At 42.0% G+C, this 17,570-nt stretch overlaps 1 protein-coding gene across 2 annotated transcripts in view; it reads right to left on the bottom strand.

Moving 5' to 3' along the window:
* The window catches only part of TIMD4 (T cell immunoglobulin and mucin domain containing 4), a 36,838-nt gene extending 36,540 nt beyond the window's left edge, over nucleotides 1–298 (bottom strand). For both annotated transcript variants that reach the window (XM_036315125.1, XM_036315126.1), the window contains exon 1: nucleotides 205–298. In XM_036315125.1, coding sequence (XP_036171018.1) covers nucleotides 205–262 — 58 coding nt within the window. In that variant the 5' untranslated portion in view covers nucleotides 263–298. The remainder of the gene's footprint in view (nucleotides 1–204) is intronic.
* Between the last annotated feature and the right edge of the window lie 17,272 nt (nucleotides 299–17,570).

The following is a 17,570-nucleotide window of genomic DNA, read 5'->3' as shown; positions in this document are numbered from 1 at the left end:
TGAACACAAATGACCCCACCCTGAAACCCCCAAAGCGGTCTCAGGATAAAACTTTGTCTGACAGCAGGAGGAGGGACCACCCAAACAAGAAACCCTGGGTGGGGGAGGGAATGAGGTAGGCTTCTGCTCCCTGAAGCCCACCAGCCAAGGAGCCCCATCTCAGGGTGCGGAGCCCCCCTCCTCCATAGCAGGCCAGACACTTACTCAGATAAAGCCACCACAGCTCCCTCAGCAGCCAGAGGATGACAGGCCCTCTGGACATTTTTGATTGTCGGCCGACCCCAGGAGTCTGTCTGTCTGTCCGCCCAAACTTCATTTCTTATACTCCAGTTAATGCTGACAGGGCGGGACCTTTTTGTTTTCATTTCTCTTTTTTGGCTCAAAACCTTCCCTTTCCCCCATCCTGAATGGCCTTCCTGGATCTGGGATGCATGAAGACATGCACTGAGTACTTTTCTCCTGGACACTGGGGGGGGGGGGGGGGGGCGGTGCACAAATGGGGGCTGGGGGTGTGATGGCGTGGGCGAACGTGTAGTACATATTCTTTTATCTTAGAAATGCAACTATCGATAACAATGTTTGTATCTAGGAGGGTCACACACTGGAGAAAGACACTAAGCTCGGTTTTCTTCTCTCTCTAAGGTAGGGTCCGTGGACGGGCTGCATGGAATTCACAAACATCCTCGATTTGCATGACTGCATTAAATCATAGTGTTCTTGAGAGAGGGATCACGACAGTTCTAGGTATTTCATATCTTTGCCACCTTCTTCTTTTGCATAGGGGAGGTTTGCCGTTGTACAGCCAGGCCTCTCTCGCTCTTAGTCAGTACATCTCAAGTTATGTAATTTCATTCATGGCCATGGCATTTGGCTCAAAGATGGACAAGTGACCCAAAGCCAAGGGTACATAATCTTGGCTTGTTATTAGGACTTTTGAGAGACAGGGACCCTCCCTATTTTCCAATGGTCTTTGAGCTGTGAGGAAATGAGGGTGAATCCAACATTAGCCATCCCACCACCAGTAGGTGAAGCCGGAAGACAAGTGGAGAAATAGAGAAGCCTGGGTCTTTGACCTGGTTTGAGCCCCTGAAACAAGGCACACCAATGTACCAATAAATTCTCTATGGGGCTTAAGCCAATTTGTGTTGGGTTTTCTGTCATTTGGAATTAAAATACCCCAATTTCTTAAACCTAGAAGGACTTCTACATAGTAGCAATTAAGCTGATGACTAAAATTTTCCCCTAAGAGTTTACAACTATTGACTGCTCCAACTACCTGTTTCATTAAACACCAGCTTCACCCTGAGCTTTCAATTATTTGTCTACCTATTATGCTCTATGGCAATGATTTTCAACGGGTGTACCACGGCACACAGTATGTCATAAGAATTTTTAAAAAATGCAATACCTGACTGTTTAGTCAGGGGCATGGACCCCTTTTCCCTTAGATTGCCAAATGAAAAAATGACAACAGCCAACACAACAGCCATCTGGTGTGAGTGAATTAAAATTATATCTATTTTTTGTCAGATCAGCAATAAATATATTTTTTGGTGTGCCTTGGAATTTTAGTAATTAGTTAATGTGTGCCATGAGATGGAAATGATTGAAAATCTCTGCTCTAGGCCTGTGGGATTTCTGCTAGACTCTAGAAATAAAGATAAATAGGCATCCTAACCGTAAGAACCTGACAGTTTTAAATCTTTAAGCAGACGAGGTATTATCAGGCCCCATTTTAAAGATAAGGCCATAGAAGGACAAAGATAAAAGATATTACATAATAGGAAGAAAATTGAATTCAGGTTTTCTGATAAAGAGTTCTTTGCAGTAACCAGTACTTCCTTTCTGGTAAATGGGGTTAAATGTAATCCTGCTTATTCATTTTTATTTGTTCATTTCTTCATCAATTATAGCACAAGTATGGCCCATGGATCAAATCTATCTTGGTAAATACAGTTTTATTGCAACACAGCCATGGTAGGTATTTATATATTGTCTATGGCTGCTTTCACACTACAATGGCAAAGTTGTGTAAATGCAAAAGATACTGCACGGTTTTAATAGAAAAAGTTCGCTAACCCCTGAACTATATATTGAGTTCACGCTATGTGACACCGCTCTAAGCACTGAGACATGAAGAGTCATGAAACTTGAAAAAGAAAGGTGAGTAAAGAATGACTAATTTATCCATCCATCCAAAGCTTTATATATGTGGCCAAGCTTCTGCTTTCATGCTTTCTTCCAAGTAATCCATTTCACCTCCATACAGCCCTAGTTGTTAGGAAAATGGAAAGGAATTAACATACACTACACTGTGGCTATTTGCTAAGTACTATGGTAAGTGATTTTCACATATAATCCCAATAACAAACCTGTAAAGGAAATATTACCTTTGCCTATACGTACAAGGAAAGAGGGCTTGGAAGATGTTAAACAAAACTTAACTCAAAATATAACTTTAATTTGTTTATGAGTCTGTCACTAAAATAGTCAGTTGAGTCACTTAGGAATCCATTCAACTGTGAGTAACAGAAAATCCAATTCACAGAAGCCTAAACATATAAGGGGTTTCTTTTTTCTTTCATAACAAGAAGTCTCAGTATAGGCAACCCAGTGATTCCAAAATATCACTAAGGACCCAGACTCTTCTCTTGCTGTTCCTTCATGTTGGTTTGTCACAACATGGTCACAGGAGGGCTAAAGTGCTTCTGGACATCAAATTCATCTTTGGGCAGAGGAACGGAAAGTCATGGGGGCTTTTACATCATTATTCCTTGACTTTTATTTGGGAAAGAAAGGCCTTCTAAGCCAGTGGTTCTCAACCTTCTGGCCCTTTAAATACAGTTCCTCATGTTGTGACCCAACCATAAAATTATTTTCATTGCTACTTCATAACTATAATGTTGCTACTGTTATGAATCATAATGTAAATATCTGATATGCAGGATGGTCTTAGGCGACACCTGTGAAAGGGTCGTTTGGCCGCCAAAGGGGTTGCGACCCACAGGTTGAGAACCGCTGTTAAGCCAACTTAACCTTATAACTTATTATCCAGAATGAGTTCACTAACCAACTCTCAGATCCATCCTATGAGATCTCTATGACTTGGTTTAGACAAATCAGAACCATTCCTTGAGCCTAGGGTAAGAGGCCTAGTGTTTCTGAGAGCAAGGGATGAAATATGATGGTTCCCTGGAAAAATGTTAGAGTTCTATTAGGAGATGGAAAGGCTGTTGGTAGAATAATGGACAGCATCTTCTTTATCAGGGCATTCCTCCAGAACTGTGCTTACATCTCCTGTGGCTGGCCAAATGCCAAACTTCCAATAGATAACAAGTTCTTGTGGAATGAATGAATGAATGAATGAATGAATGAATGAATGAATGAATTAATGAATGAATATCTTGACTCCTTAAAGGGAGAAACTGATACAAAGTAGAAAGAAGACTAGGGTGGCTGTAGGAGATGCAAGTATTTCAGTAATTTCTGTGAGATCTTGTCTGACCTCTCTGAACCTCATTTTCCTCATCTGTTAAAGAAGACTGAATAATCCCTGCACCATGAAGTTGATTTGGAGGTTGAATGAGACTACTTATGGGTAAGTTCTTTGAAATCATTAAGAATTGGGAAAATGATGTTTTTGTTTATAAGCGATAGCAACAAAGATAGGGGGAAGCTGGCATGAGTCAATTGGACTTTGAAATCATCCTTACAAGGGGGCCTCCCCAAATAGAAAAGGAGAAACGAAGCCGGGGTGGATACATGTTCTGATTGGCTCAAGAAGTCATTGTTACATTGAGTTTACCCTCTAAAGATGAGTTTCTATTTGAAGAATGGAAAGTGCTGAAATCTTGAAAATGCCACTCTTATTCTTCTGGGAAGGTCAGGATTTGGATTAAGAAATTGAAAGTGAGTAAATTAGATGTAAGAAGGAAAAAGTACAGCATTCAGCAACCCTAAGGGATATCGTAGTTGGCCCAAATATAGTGAAATTACTATTTACAGGTCACATTATATTATGGAAACTCAGATAAATATAACTGGCTGCCTTTGGCCACTGAATTCAATTTGATTTAATACATCTAATGACAGTTATTTTTACAAATATTCCAGTTATCTTCCAGACATATGCTGGAGTAGCATGTCCCACACCCATGATGTTAGATATGGCCACATGACCGGATTTGGCCAGAACATGTGGGCAGAAATATCATTGGCATTAGCAAGTGGAAGCCTATAAGAATTGGTGTACATGGTGACATGGTGTTATATATAGATCTTTTTTTTTTTTATATATATATATTTTACTGATTTTTTCACAGAGAGGAAGGGAGAGAGATAGAGAGTTAGAAACATCGATGAGAGAGAAACATCGATCAGCTGCCTCTTGCACATCTCCTACTGGGGATGTGCCCGCAACCCAAGTACATGCCCTTGACTGGAATCGAACCCGGGACCCTTCAGTCCGCAGGCCGACGCTCTATCCACTGAGCCAAACCGGTTTCGGCTGTTATATATAGATCTTATAACATAGAAACCCACACCAAAACCTATATGTTCATGTTGACCAATGTTACCTCAATAAATATAATAAATAAATAAAAGAATTGGTGTGCAATTCCTTATTTTCCCTTCTCCTGACAGAGCAACTGGCTCCAAATAGTGAAACCTCCACAAGCCCTGGTCCCTGAGTGAGAATGACATCAAGCAGGAAACCTTTCCTTATTGACCCTCAATGGAAATAAGCAAAAAGAAAATTTTATGGTTTTAAACCACTAAATTGTTTAACTGCAGCATAATGGAATGTATCATTATACCACGTCAGTCAAGTGGAAACAGCAATGAGAAGTGGTTAAGAACATTCTCTGAAGTGAGGATTGGAAGTTCTGACACTTACTAGCCACCTGGCCCACCATTATACATCCCTGTAGCCTTGCTCTTCTTTCTCTGTCAGTCTAGATCTGTGGTTCTCAGATCTGTTAGCACCTTAATCATAAGAGAAATTTCTAAAAAACATGACCAGGTTCTACCCCAGACATTGTGATTTTATTGGTCATGGATGGGGCCAAGGCATTAGTATTTTAGGCTCAAATGTGCAGGTAGGTTTGGGATCCACTGGTCTAGAATTCCTTAACTCTTATTTATTTTTTTAATCTTTACTGTTGAAAGTATTATATATGTTCACTTTTCCCCCCATTGACCTCTTCTAACCTGCTGTGCCCCCCGCCCAAGGTCCTTAACGTTTTTTAACTGGTTCAGCCTTCAACACTCAGCCTGAATCCTTTCCAAAAAGTCTTCCTGAATCCAAAGTTCCCACTTGAGTTCCAGTAGCACACACCTGATCTCTATAATTAGAACATCAAATTAAGATGATCTATTTTTGTATCTACTTTCTAACCAGAGTATCTCCTGGAATACAGGGACTACACTAAAATCTTCTTGTAGCACCAGCACCTAGCATAGATCTAGAGGCCCGATGCACACATACATACATGCACCAATGGGGTCCCTCGGCCTGGCCTCCAGGGACAGGGCCAAAACCAACTCTCTGACATCCCTCGAGGGGTCCCAGATTTCGAGAGGGCAGTTCTCTGTTGACGCACCCTGGAATCAGGCTCCCTCCTCTCTGGTTCCAGGTGCATCACCTGAGAACTGCAGCTGCCAAGTCACCACAGCTTGACAGCTCCTGCATTGAGCATTTGCCCCGGGAGGTCATTGCACATTATAGCTACCGGCTGGTCAGCTGGTCAGCTGGTTGCTTAGGCTTTTATATCTACACTAATAATAGACAAATATGTAAATTGACCATACCTCCATGACGCCCCACAGCCAATCAGGAGGGAATATGCAAATTAGCAGGAAAAAAGATGGCGGCGGTCACAGAGCCAGCCAGAGCAGGCGGCCTTCCTGGTCTGGCCACCAAAGGAGGGGCCTGTGGGAGGCAGCCATGGAGACGGCATGAGTGCAAGGGAGGCTTGGGTTGCCCAGGACGGCCACTGAGGGAAGGGATTGCAAATGGCCCTCAGCCCCTCACCCAGACTGGCCATGCCACCGTTGGAATGAGGGTCCCAGTTGGGGGGCATGGCCAGCCTGAAAACAGCCCTCAGTCCCTTACCCAGTCTGGCCATGCCCCCATGGGGTGAGGGTCCCCACTGAAGGGGTGTGGCCAGCCTGCAAACAGCCATCGGCCCCTCACCCAGGCTGGCCATGCCCCCCCAGCGGGAACTCTCACCCCATGGGAGTGTGGCTGGCCTGAAAACTGCCCCAGCCCCTCACCCAGGTTGGCACCATCCCCAGTGTTGACCCCCACCCCAATGGGGGTGTGGCCAGTTTGCAAACCACCACAAGCCCCTCGTCCAGGCTGCCCCCAAGGGGACCCCGACCCTGATCCAGAACATCCTTCAGGGCAAACCAGTCGGCCCCTACCCATGTACCAGGCCTCTAGCTATACTAATAAAAGGGTAATATGCTAATTAGACTGGGACACCTTCCAGGAGACCTTCCAGATGTTCTTCTGGACAAAGCCATGGTGGCAGGGTAAAGGTAGAGGCGGTTAGGGGCCAAGAGGGGAGGGCAGTTGGGGGTGAGCAGGCCAGCGGGGGGGGGGGGGTAATTAGTCTGACAGGGGGGGCAGTTGGGGTGATCAGGCTGGCGGGGGGGGGGGCAGTTGGGGGTGAGAAGGCCAGCCTGCTGAGTGGTTAGGGGCAATCAGGCAGGCAGGCAGGTGAGCAGTTAGGAGCCAGCAGTCCCAGATTGTGAGAGAGATGTCCGACTGCTGGTTTAGGCCCGATCCCTGTGGACAGTCGGACAAACTGGCAGAGGTCCCAGATTGGAGAGGGTGCAGGCTGGGCTGAAGGACAAACACCCCGCCCCACCCCCCCCGCACGAATTTTGTGCACCAGGCCACTAGTATATATCATTACATATATATTAACTTTTTAGTTTTAGTTTTGGTCTTTAATCCCTCTGGAACTTGCTATTTTATATGATATGAGATAGATATCCTACTTAATTTTTTCCTATATAGTAAGCTAGTTTTCTCACTACTTTTTGCTAAAAAAAAAAAAAAAAATTCCATCCTTTCTTCATTGACTCTCAATGCCATCTCTATCATATGCTATATATAGAATATTGTACAGATATAATAAAGACATGTGAATGTGTGCATTCTGTGCTGTTTATTGTGATATGTTTTTACTGGTTTTAGAGATGGGAAGAGAAAGAGAGACAGGGAGGGGTGGAGGGAGGGAGAGAGAGAGAGAGATTGCCTCCTGCACAGGCCCCCACCAGGGATCAAACCCAAAACCTGAGTATGTACCCTGACAGAGAATCACGCCAGCAAACTTTTGGTATACAAGATGATTCTCCAACTAACTGAGCCACACCAGCCAGGGCAAGAGTTGATATCTTTACATATATTAAGTCATTCCATCCATAAACTTGGTACATAAGGTTTTCTTGTGATCTTTAACAGAGTTTAAAAAATTTGTATAAACGTTTTGTACATCCTTTATTAGGTTAATTGCTACATACTTTATGCTTTTTATTACTAATTTGATTTATACCTTATTTTATATTTTCTAGACAATTGTTGCTGAGATAGAGATTGCTATTGACATCTTAGCTACTCTCTATTTTGTATTCAATTAATATAAATTACTTTTCAATTTTTTTACAAAACAGAAGAAGGAAAATAGAAACACAGACAGTTTGCCTTTGCAGAACAAGGCTATATCTTACTCTTTAGCGGGAAGAAGAGAAACAGGTTAAAGATAGAGAAAAGTGTAGTTGATTAAGTAGGGGAAGTTGGACAGTTTATTTCTAAGATTGAAAGAGTCCTGAGCGTTAAACTTTATCCCTTGAAGAAAGAAAATACTTTTCTGTTAAGAAACCCAGGTTTGTCATGTATATAAAGCACTTACTAGAGAGATAGTCCTTTTAAAGAAGAGTTACATAAGCCAAGAATTGCAAAACTAAACTCTTAAAGCAAAAAGAAAATGAAGATAAGAATGAAACCTGAACATGATATTCTCCACCTACAAAATGAGGAAACTGTACTAAATGATATCTAAACTTCCTTCTGCCTGGAGTCTCTGAACATATTCTTTTTACAAGAGTGGGAGTGGGGGGAAAAAGGATTTTAAGTGTGAATGAATCTTCACTATTGACTTTCCTATTCTATTGTTTTCTCTTAGGGACTTTGAGATCAGTTGTTTTTTCGTGTGTGTGTGTGTGTGTGTGTGTGTGTGTGTGTGTGTGTGTGTGCGTGTTTTATGGGAACTCAAGGGGAATGAGTTTAGCCCGTGTAACTGCACAGACAATTTGAGAATGGACATTTTGGAGAACTGGATTATTTTTATCACTGTCATTTTGGCTGGCCAGTGAATGGCGCTTTCCCTGCTATCAGCTCTACCCGCACCCACTCTAATGGAAGCTCTTTTCAACGGGGTCCATAGGTTTTAGAGTTTTCTAGTTTGGGAAGAGAAGAGGAAGACAGAGAAGTGAAACTCCTGGACTTGCATTGTTAAAGGAAACTTGATCTTTCAGACCTTTTGCTGCCAGATTTTTACTCAAACTTCCTCTTTTATGAGGTGGGAGGGGTGTTTTTTTTCCTACCATATTCAAATAAAAAAATATTTTGAGATAAAGTACAAAACCCACCACCTGAGTGTCTTGTATAACAGACATATTTCTTCACTTGATGAGTTCCATTCCTCCATCTACACAGCAGGTGCAATCCCCTCACCAACATCTCTAGGGCAGGGGTGGGCAAACTTTTTTACTCGAGGGCCACAATGGGTTCTTAAACTGTACCGGAGGGCCGGAACAAAAGCATGGATGGAGTGTTTGTGTGAACTAATATAAATTCAAAGTAAACATCATTACATAAAAGGGTACGGTCTTTTTTTTTTTTTTTAGTTTTATTCATTTCAAACAGGCCGGATCCGGCCCGCGGGCCATAGTTTGCCCACAGCTGCTCTAGGGTGACTTGAAAAGAAATCAAAGTTATGCTTTTGAAAAACCTCATATCTTCAAATCAAATGATCACCTCAAAATTCAAAAATATGGTTAAGAAATAGGTGGGGATATAAATAAATTCTTAAAAATGGATACAAGCTATTGATAATAATGAAGATTCATACAGAGTCATCCACATAAAGATTCAGCAACCATTTAAAAGGATGTTGTAGTTGTATATTTATTGATATGAAAGGATCCTCAGGACAGAAGTGAGGAAAACGAGTTTAATGATTGAGTGTGACAATCAGGACACAAAAGATTATGCACAATCGCAATCCGTTTTGTAAGAAGAAACACACACATGAGCAGACAAGCCTGCAATATTAAAAATGTTAGCAATGGTCTCCTCTGAGCAGAGGAAACAGGTGATTTTAGGGTCCTTTATAGATCTATAATCTTTAATTTTGTGTACAAATGAACTTACATTCTTGAGATAAAGCAAACGTTTAAACAGAAAGAAACCATATACCAAAAAGCAAGTGAGCACTAGAGATGTATGTCCTCAGCTAGCATGTCCAAATCTAATAGAATAGTCCAAAAAGTCACCAAACTTCCCTCCTGCCTAAGCTTCTTTATCTCTACAGCAGAAAGAGCTGCCTTTTTCTGCCATGCAGTTTGTTGTTGTTAATCCTCACCCAAGGATATTTTTCCATTGATTATTTTGAGAGAGAGTGGAAGAGAAAGAAACATCATATTGATGTGAAGGAGACAAATCTATTGGTTGCGTCCCATATGCCTGAAATGGAGCCTGCAACCAAGGTACATGCCCTTGACTAGAATTGAAACAGGGCACTTCAGTCCATGGGCTGATGCTTTATCCCCTGCACCAAAACCAACTAAGGCTTCCATGGAGTTTTTGTGTTCAGTCAAAACATCTTCCCATAAACAATTAGCAATTAAGTTAAACATACACTTGTCATGAGGCCCAGCGATTTCACTCGAATGTATTTTACCCAAGAGAAATGAAAGCATGTCCACACACAGGCTTGTACATAAATGTCCACAGCCTTATGGGCAGGAGCCAAAAACTGGAATGTTCACACGACAATATGCTAGTCAGCAATAAAAAAAGAACAAACTACCAACACATGCAACAACACCAATGAAATCTCTGAAATGTTACCCTAGGTAAAAAACCTAGACACGAAAGGTCACGCACTATACTATTCCATGCATATGAAATTCTAAAAAGAAGCAAAACCATACTGACAGACAGCAGACCAGTGGTTGAGGCTGGAAGTGAGGGGAGAGAATTACCTGCAAAGAGGAATGATCTGGAGTGATGGGCATGTCTATCTTTGATCAAACATGATGTTGGTTACATAATTATACGTGTTTGCCAATATGAGAAACACTTGAAATGGGTGAATTTTATTTTGTGTACATTATAACTCAATAGAACTGTTTTTAAAGGCACACAGCAGAACTTAATTTAAAAAACACATCTAACCAAGTATACAAAACATATTGTAAAATGTAAAGCTCTATAGAATGTAAGGATTTTTCCTTAAGTGCACTTCATTGAACACTAAACAAAGCACAAAGAAGCAACCTTAGTGTACATGCAACTAACGGCAATTTCCCTTTTGCTAAATGCAAGAGAAAATTGCAAAGAGAAGGGGGTGTAATTGTTATCTGTTTCTTTCATTTCTTTTAGCTGCGTTAAAGTTTACAGAACAGTACAGGAGAAAATATATGTCCCCTAAATTATTTTAATACTGTTCTCTGCTAAATACTTAGTTGGAAAGTAGAGAGGAGAAAAAACTTCCTCAGCTTCAGCCCCAGATCTTGCCATGGGAAACCTAGCAAAACAGACACTGGATGCTAAATATTTGGAAAAGCTTCAAGTTCACATTCTGACCCTCTGGAGAAACTGAGTCTAAGAGCTGTTCATTTCTTGCTTGAGGATGCATACTAGTTAGTGGTTGAGCCAGACACTCCCACCTGGTCACCACCCGCCTTGCCTCAGAGGGAACTTCTCTGCAGAATGAATAAACATGCAGTGCGCACCAATGAGGTGAGAGTTCTGGGAGGAGGAAGTCCTTTGGAAATAAGAAGTGGAAAGGTGGGGTGCCCACATAAGAAGGAACCCAAAGGGGGAAAGGCAAGGTGCCAGAAGTCAGGTTCTCCTTTCACAGCTGTGCCTGGCTGGTCTCCAGTGCCACTTACTTACCATGGGTGCGGGGGAGGGTACCCACGTGACAGCCTGGACTGTGCCTAGGGTCACTGCACCCTGTATCCCAGTCTCAGGGTAGAGCATTGGTGCTAAGGGCTCCCTGGTTCTCTGGGTTGAAAAGGAGCTGGAGTTTAGGTGTCGGTTTGGGGTGTACAAAATACTGACTCTCCACACGAAGGGAATCTTCCGAGGGAGGGAGTCCAGCACAGGTGAAGAAGTTCTCATTAAAATGAAGGCTGTCAAACTGCACTGGCCTGGAATTCACTGTCCTTAATTGATATGCTGGTAGACTCCATCTCCTGAAGAAAATTTTCTCCAGTGTGGCCACTGTAATTTGGAGATTGGAGCTGGCATTTCATTCTTCCTTCACAGATGTGTGAGTGCTCACTTTGTGCCAGGCACACACTGAACAGTGAGCAAAACAAAGTGCTGCTTTCACGAAGGTTGAAGTCTAGTGGGGAAATGGACATTGGGGGTGGGGGTGGATTGATAATAAACCGATAAGTAAAACAGTAAAAAAAAAAAAAAAAAAAAAAAAAAAGGAAAGAAAGAAAGAAAAGGAGCAGCTAACCCTACTTGTTAAACTATAGGGCATTACATTTTGTTTCTAATTTGTCTTGTCTTCCCCTCCCCCTTCCCCTCCCCCGCCCCCGTTCCTGTTTCTGGGCTCCTAACACAAGAGAGCCCTGAAGCCCCTCATGAGTCGCTTTGCTTCCCCCTCCATGGCTCCTTAGGAAGGTGGTCTGGAGGAGCTGAACCAGCAGGGAGCCACACTCTTTCCTCCATCTTATTTCTGGGGGATGCTTTTGGTAAGATAACTTTCACTGGTTTTCTACTAGCATGATTACAAAGCAATGCATGATCATTGTGTATCTCTCCTTATCTCATCTAAGGAAAAAAAGGAGAATTTGTTTATGCTCCAATACTCATCGATAGTGTCGTGATAGAGGTCTTGGCAGACATAATCACACATGACATCTCTATGCTCATGACCAGCTTTTAAAATGTACTGCACTATGTTTTCAAATTTTAATTTAAATCCTCTTCTACTGCACATATTTAATGTCCTCAGAATTAGTTGCACACTACAGGGATAGGTCATGATTTATTTAAGTTCTCTTTACTAGATAGTCAGGTGCTCCCCCAAATATTTACTATTAAAAAGAGCAATTTAGCCCAGCCAGTGTGCTCAGTGGTTGAGCATTGACCTATGAACCAGGGGGTCACGGTTTGATTCCCGGTCACACCCAGGTTGCGGCTGATCCCCATTGTGGGGAGTGCAGGAGGCAGCCGATCAATGATTTTCTCTCATCATTGATGTTTCTCTTTCTCCCTCTGCCTTTCTCTCTAAAATCAATAAAAAAAATTTTTTTAAAATAGCACTTTAATAATTTCACTTATAAAGTTTTTGTTTGTTTGTTTTTACAAAAATACTGAAATTGGATCCAATCAAAACTTTTAACTTACAGGAAATAAAACAATCTGAAAAGTTCACAATATGGGACATTTTAAGAACAACTCATCTAGTTTTTCAGCAAGTCAATGGCATGACAAAAAAAGGAGTAGTCACTGTTCTGAATGACTTAAAAAACATAGCAACTAAATGTGATCTATAGGTTGTTTTGAATACTAGTTTGGATGAATCCATTATAAGCAGGCTTTGGAGGGGCAACCGGAAAAATTCAAGTATTAAAGAGTTATCACTAGTTTTGTTAGGTGTAATAATGGGGATTACATATACATTTTATTTCATATTTCAAGATGCATACTTAAATACATAAATAAATGGTCATCACTTTAAGAAGTAATCTTGTTCATAAAAGTGTCTAGGATATGAAAAAAGAAACAGAGGTTATAAAAATGAACAAATTAGAAATCATGAAATTGAAAAATACAACAAATAAGATGACTAGAATAAAAGTTGATGACTCCGTACTAAAGTGGAGATGATAGAGGATGGAAGCTGAGGACTTGAGGACAGATTCATAGAATTTACCCAATCTGAGTAACAGACTGGAAAAAAGAAAAAAAAAAAAACACATCTCAGTGAGCTGAACACTGTAACCACAGAGCTAACATTATGCCGTTGGAGTTCTAATAGGAGAGGAGAGAAGAGTGGAACTGAAATAATGGGAAGAAATTATAGCTGAAAATGCCCACTTAAGTCAAAGACATAAACTGATAGTTCACAACTGGGTCTGTAGCTCAGGAGAGGGTGTGACTGTAAGAGACTTGGGGTGGTGGGGGTCTTGTAAATAGGGAGAAAATGTCAAGAGAGAATCAAGTGGTGGATTGAGTCCTGCCTGGGGGATGTGAGTGCTGAGGAAGACAGAGAAAGAGGATCCAGCCAGAAATGCAGAGGAGGAGGAGGGAACCAGGACAAGTGGCACCACTCCCTGAGAGCAAAGGGGAAGAGGGAGTTGTAGGGAAGATGGTTTGGTCAGTGGGGTCAAATGCGACCAAAAGGTCAAGTCTGATAAGTATTGAGAAATGGCCGCTGCACTTACATGGAACGCTCACCGGACAGCATCACTGGACGAGTGGAGGCAGAAGCCAGACTGCATTGGTTTAAGGAGTAAATGGGAGGCAGGGAAATGGGCATTTGGAATTAAAAATAGTTTGACTGAGCCGTAAAGGGAAGAGAAAGGGGAATAGCTAGTGATTATTAAAAGGTCGGGGCGGGGGGGGGAGTTGGTAGGGGCTCTTGTTTGTCATGCTCACAGGCAGAGGGGAAGGTTCAAAGAGAAAGCAGGAGGTAGCAGATGTAGATGAGAATGGAATGTGCATATATCAAGATACTGTACACAGCTCTCAAAGTCAGGCTCCTTGTTCAAAGCCCAGAAGCCCTCAATCCAGGCTTTTCTTTTCCTATAATCAGATCCCATAAAAAATCCTTTCTCCCACTGTCTCCAAATCACACATCCCTCTATCAACACAAGCCCTTGCCCTACTCTTAATTTTTTTTTTTATTGAGGTGCAATGTACACACAATAAGGTTTACCATTTTAAAATGCTTTTTAGCATACCCGCAAAGTTGTACAGCCATCACCACTATCTGATTTTAGAATGTTTTCATTATCCCCCTAAAGCAAACAAAAAACACACAACATACTCATTATCAGTCACTCTCTAGTTTTCTCTCTTCCCAGCCTTTGGCAGCCACTACTCTACTTTTTTTTCTCTATTTATTTTCCTGGTCATTTTATAGAATGGAATCGTATACAATATGGTCTGTCATATCTGGCTTCTTTCACTTACCATAATGTTTTTGAGATTCATCTATGTTGTAGCATAAATAAGTACTTCCGTCCATTTTATGGTGGAGTAATATTCCATTATATGGATATATCACATTTTTTAAATTTATTCATCTGTTATGGACATTTGGGTTATTGACCAATTTTTGCTATTATGAGTAATGCTGCTATGAACATTTGTATGCAAAGTTTTTAAATTTATCTTTATTATTGAAAGTTATACAGATATGCTTTTTTCCCCATTGACCCCTTCTAGCCCATCCCCTGCCCCTGCCCCAGGCCTTCACCACTCTATTGTCTTTGTCCCTGGGGTTATGCATATAAATTCTTTGGTTAATCTTTTCCCACACATCCCCATCTCTCCCTGATATTCATCAGTCTATTCCATGTTTCTATATCTCTGTATCTATTTTGTTCATCAGTTTATTTTGTTCTTTAGATTCCACATATGAGTAAGATGATGTGATACTTGTCTTTCTCTGACTGGCTTATTTCACTTAGCATAATACTAATATAAAAATCTTTTATGCACATATGTTTTCACTTCTATTGGTATATCCCTAGGGATGAAGTTGCTGGATCATATGGCAACTCTATATTTAACTTTTTTTTTAAATATATTTTTTATTGATTTCAGAGAGGAAGGGGGAGAGGGAGAGAGAGAGAAAGAGAGAGAGAGAAAGAGAGAGAGAGAGAGAAACATCAATGATGAGAGAGAATCACTGATCAGCTGCTTCCTGCACACCCCATACTGGGAATTGAGCCTGCAACCTGGGCATGTGCCCCGACCAGGAATTGAACAGTGACTTCCTGGTTCATAGGTTGACGCTCAAGCACTGAGCCATGCTGGCTGGGCTGGCAATGAGTTTTAAGATATAACACCAGTGCTAGCCAGTTCGGCTCAGTAGATAGAGTATCAGCCTGCAGACCTAGAAGTCCTGGGTTTAATTCTGGTCAAGGGCACATACCTAGATTGCAGGCTCTTCCCAGGCCCAGGCCTTGGTCGGGGCTCATGTAGGAGGCAACCAATTGATGTACTTCTCTCACATTGATATTTCTCTCTGTTTTTCCCTCTACCTTCCACTCTCTCTAAAAACAATGGAAAAATATCCTCAGGTGAAGACAAAAAAAAAGATATAACACCAAAGACATGACCCATGGAAAAAAAAGTGATAAGTTAGATTTCATTAAAATTAAAATTTCTGCTCTATGAAAGACACTGTCAAGAGAATGAGAAGACAAGCCATAGACCAGAAGGAAATATTTGCAAAAGACATATTTGATAAAGAATTGTTAGGCAAAATATACAAAGGACTCTTAAGACTCAACAATAAGAAAATGAACAACCTGATTAAAAAATGATCAAAAGATCTAAATAGGCACATCATCAAGGACATACAGATGGCAGATAAACATCTGAGAACATATTCAATATATTATTAAGAATTAAATGCAAATTAAAACAAAAAATGAAATACCACTACATATGTAGTAGGATGGCTAAAATCCAACACCAAATACAAGCAAGGATGTGAAGCAACAGGAACTAATTCATTGCTGATGGCAATAGAAAATGGCATAGCCACTTTGGAAGACAATTTAGTAGTTTATTACAAAACTAAACATACTCTTAGAATATGATTTATCAATCATGTTTCTTAACCTACACATGAATGGTTATAGCCACTTTATTCATAATTGCCAAAACTTGGAAGCAGCCAAAATGTCCTTTAAAAGGTAAGTGAATAAACAAACTATGGTACATCCAAACAATGAAATATCATTCCATAATAAAAGCAGTGTGTTATGAAGCCATTAAAAGAAAGAGAGGAAACGTAAATTTATACTGCTAGGTGAAAGAAGTCAATCTTAAAAGGCCACATACTATATGAGCCCAAATATAGGACATACTGAAAAAGGTAAAACTATCTACACTAATAAAAGAGAAAGATGCAAATTAATCATCACTCTGTCACTCCGCCACTCCGCTACACCCACAAGCCATGCCCACCAGCCAATCAGAAGCAAGTATGAAAATTAACCCAACTAAGATGGTGGCGGCCACGGAGCTGGAGTGAGCAGGAGGTTTGGGTTGCCCCTGGTGATGGAGGAAGCCAAGCTTCCCACCTGCCCTGGCCAGCCCTGGGCTCTGCTCAAGGCTACAAAGCTTCAATTATAAAAGATAAATAAATCCCGGGGGGGGGGGGGGGAAGAAAGAAAAAAAGGAGAGGCTGGGAGCTTGGGTCGCTGGGGGCCATGGTCAGCCTGAAAACAGCCATCAGCCCCTCACCCAGGCTGGCCAGGCACCCCAGTGGGATCCCCCCCACCCTGAAGGGGCTGTGGGCAGCCTGAAAACGGCCCTCAGCCCCTCACCCAGGCTGGTCAGGCACCCCAGCGGGACCCCCACCCTGATCCGGGACACCCTTCAGGGCAAACTAGCTGGCCCCACCCATGCACCCGGCCTCTATCCTATATAATAAAAGGGTAATATGCAAATTGACCCTAACAGCTGAACAACTGGGAATGACTGGTCACTATGACACACACTGACCACCAGGGGGCAGATGCTCAATGCAGGAGCTGCCCCCTGGTGGTCAGTGCGCTCCCACGGGGGGAGCTCTGCTCAGCCACAAGCCAGGCTGATGTCTGCCAGCACAGTGGTGGTGGTGGGAGCCTCTCCTGCTTCTTCAACAGTGCTAAGGATGTCAGACTGCAGCTTAGGCCTGCTCCCGGCTGGCAAGTGGACATACACTGAGGGCTCCCAGGCTGCCAGAGGGATGTCTGACTGCCAGCTTAGGCCTGCTCCCCAGGGTATCAGGCCTAAGCCAGCAGGTGGACATTCCCTGAGGGGTCCCAGACTGCAAGAGGGCACAGGCCAGGCTGAGGGACCCCCCTGAGTGCACAAATTTTTGTGCACCGGGCCTTTAGTGGAAATAATAAAGAGGTTAATGGTTGTCACAGATCTGGAAGAAGGGAGAGATGAACAGGTAGAGCATAGGGGATTTTTAGGGCGGTAAAACAAGTATTCTGTATAACACTATAATGGTGAATGCAGTCATCATGCATTTGTCAAAAGCCATAGAATGCACAATGCAAAGCATAAGCTATGGATTTCA

Source organism: Myotis myotis, unplaced genomic scaffold (assembly GCF_014108235.1).
Source record: "Myotis myotis isolate mMyoMyo1 unplaced genomic scaffold, mMyoMyo1.p scaffold_m19_p_6, whole genome shotgun sequence".
Classification (NCBI taxonomy): domain Eukaryota; kingdom Metazoa; phylum Chordata; class Mammalia; order Chiroptera; family Vespertilionidae; genus Myotis; species Myotis myotis.
Note: the sequence above shows the minus strand (reverse complement) of the source record. Positions and strands in the feature narration are given on the sequence as shown.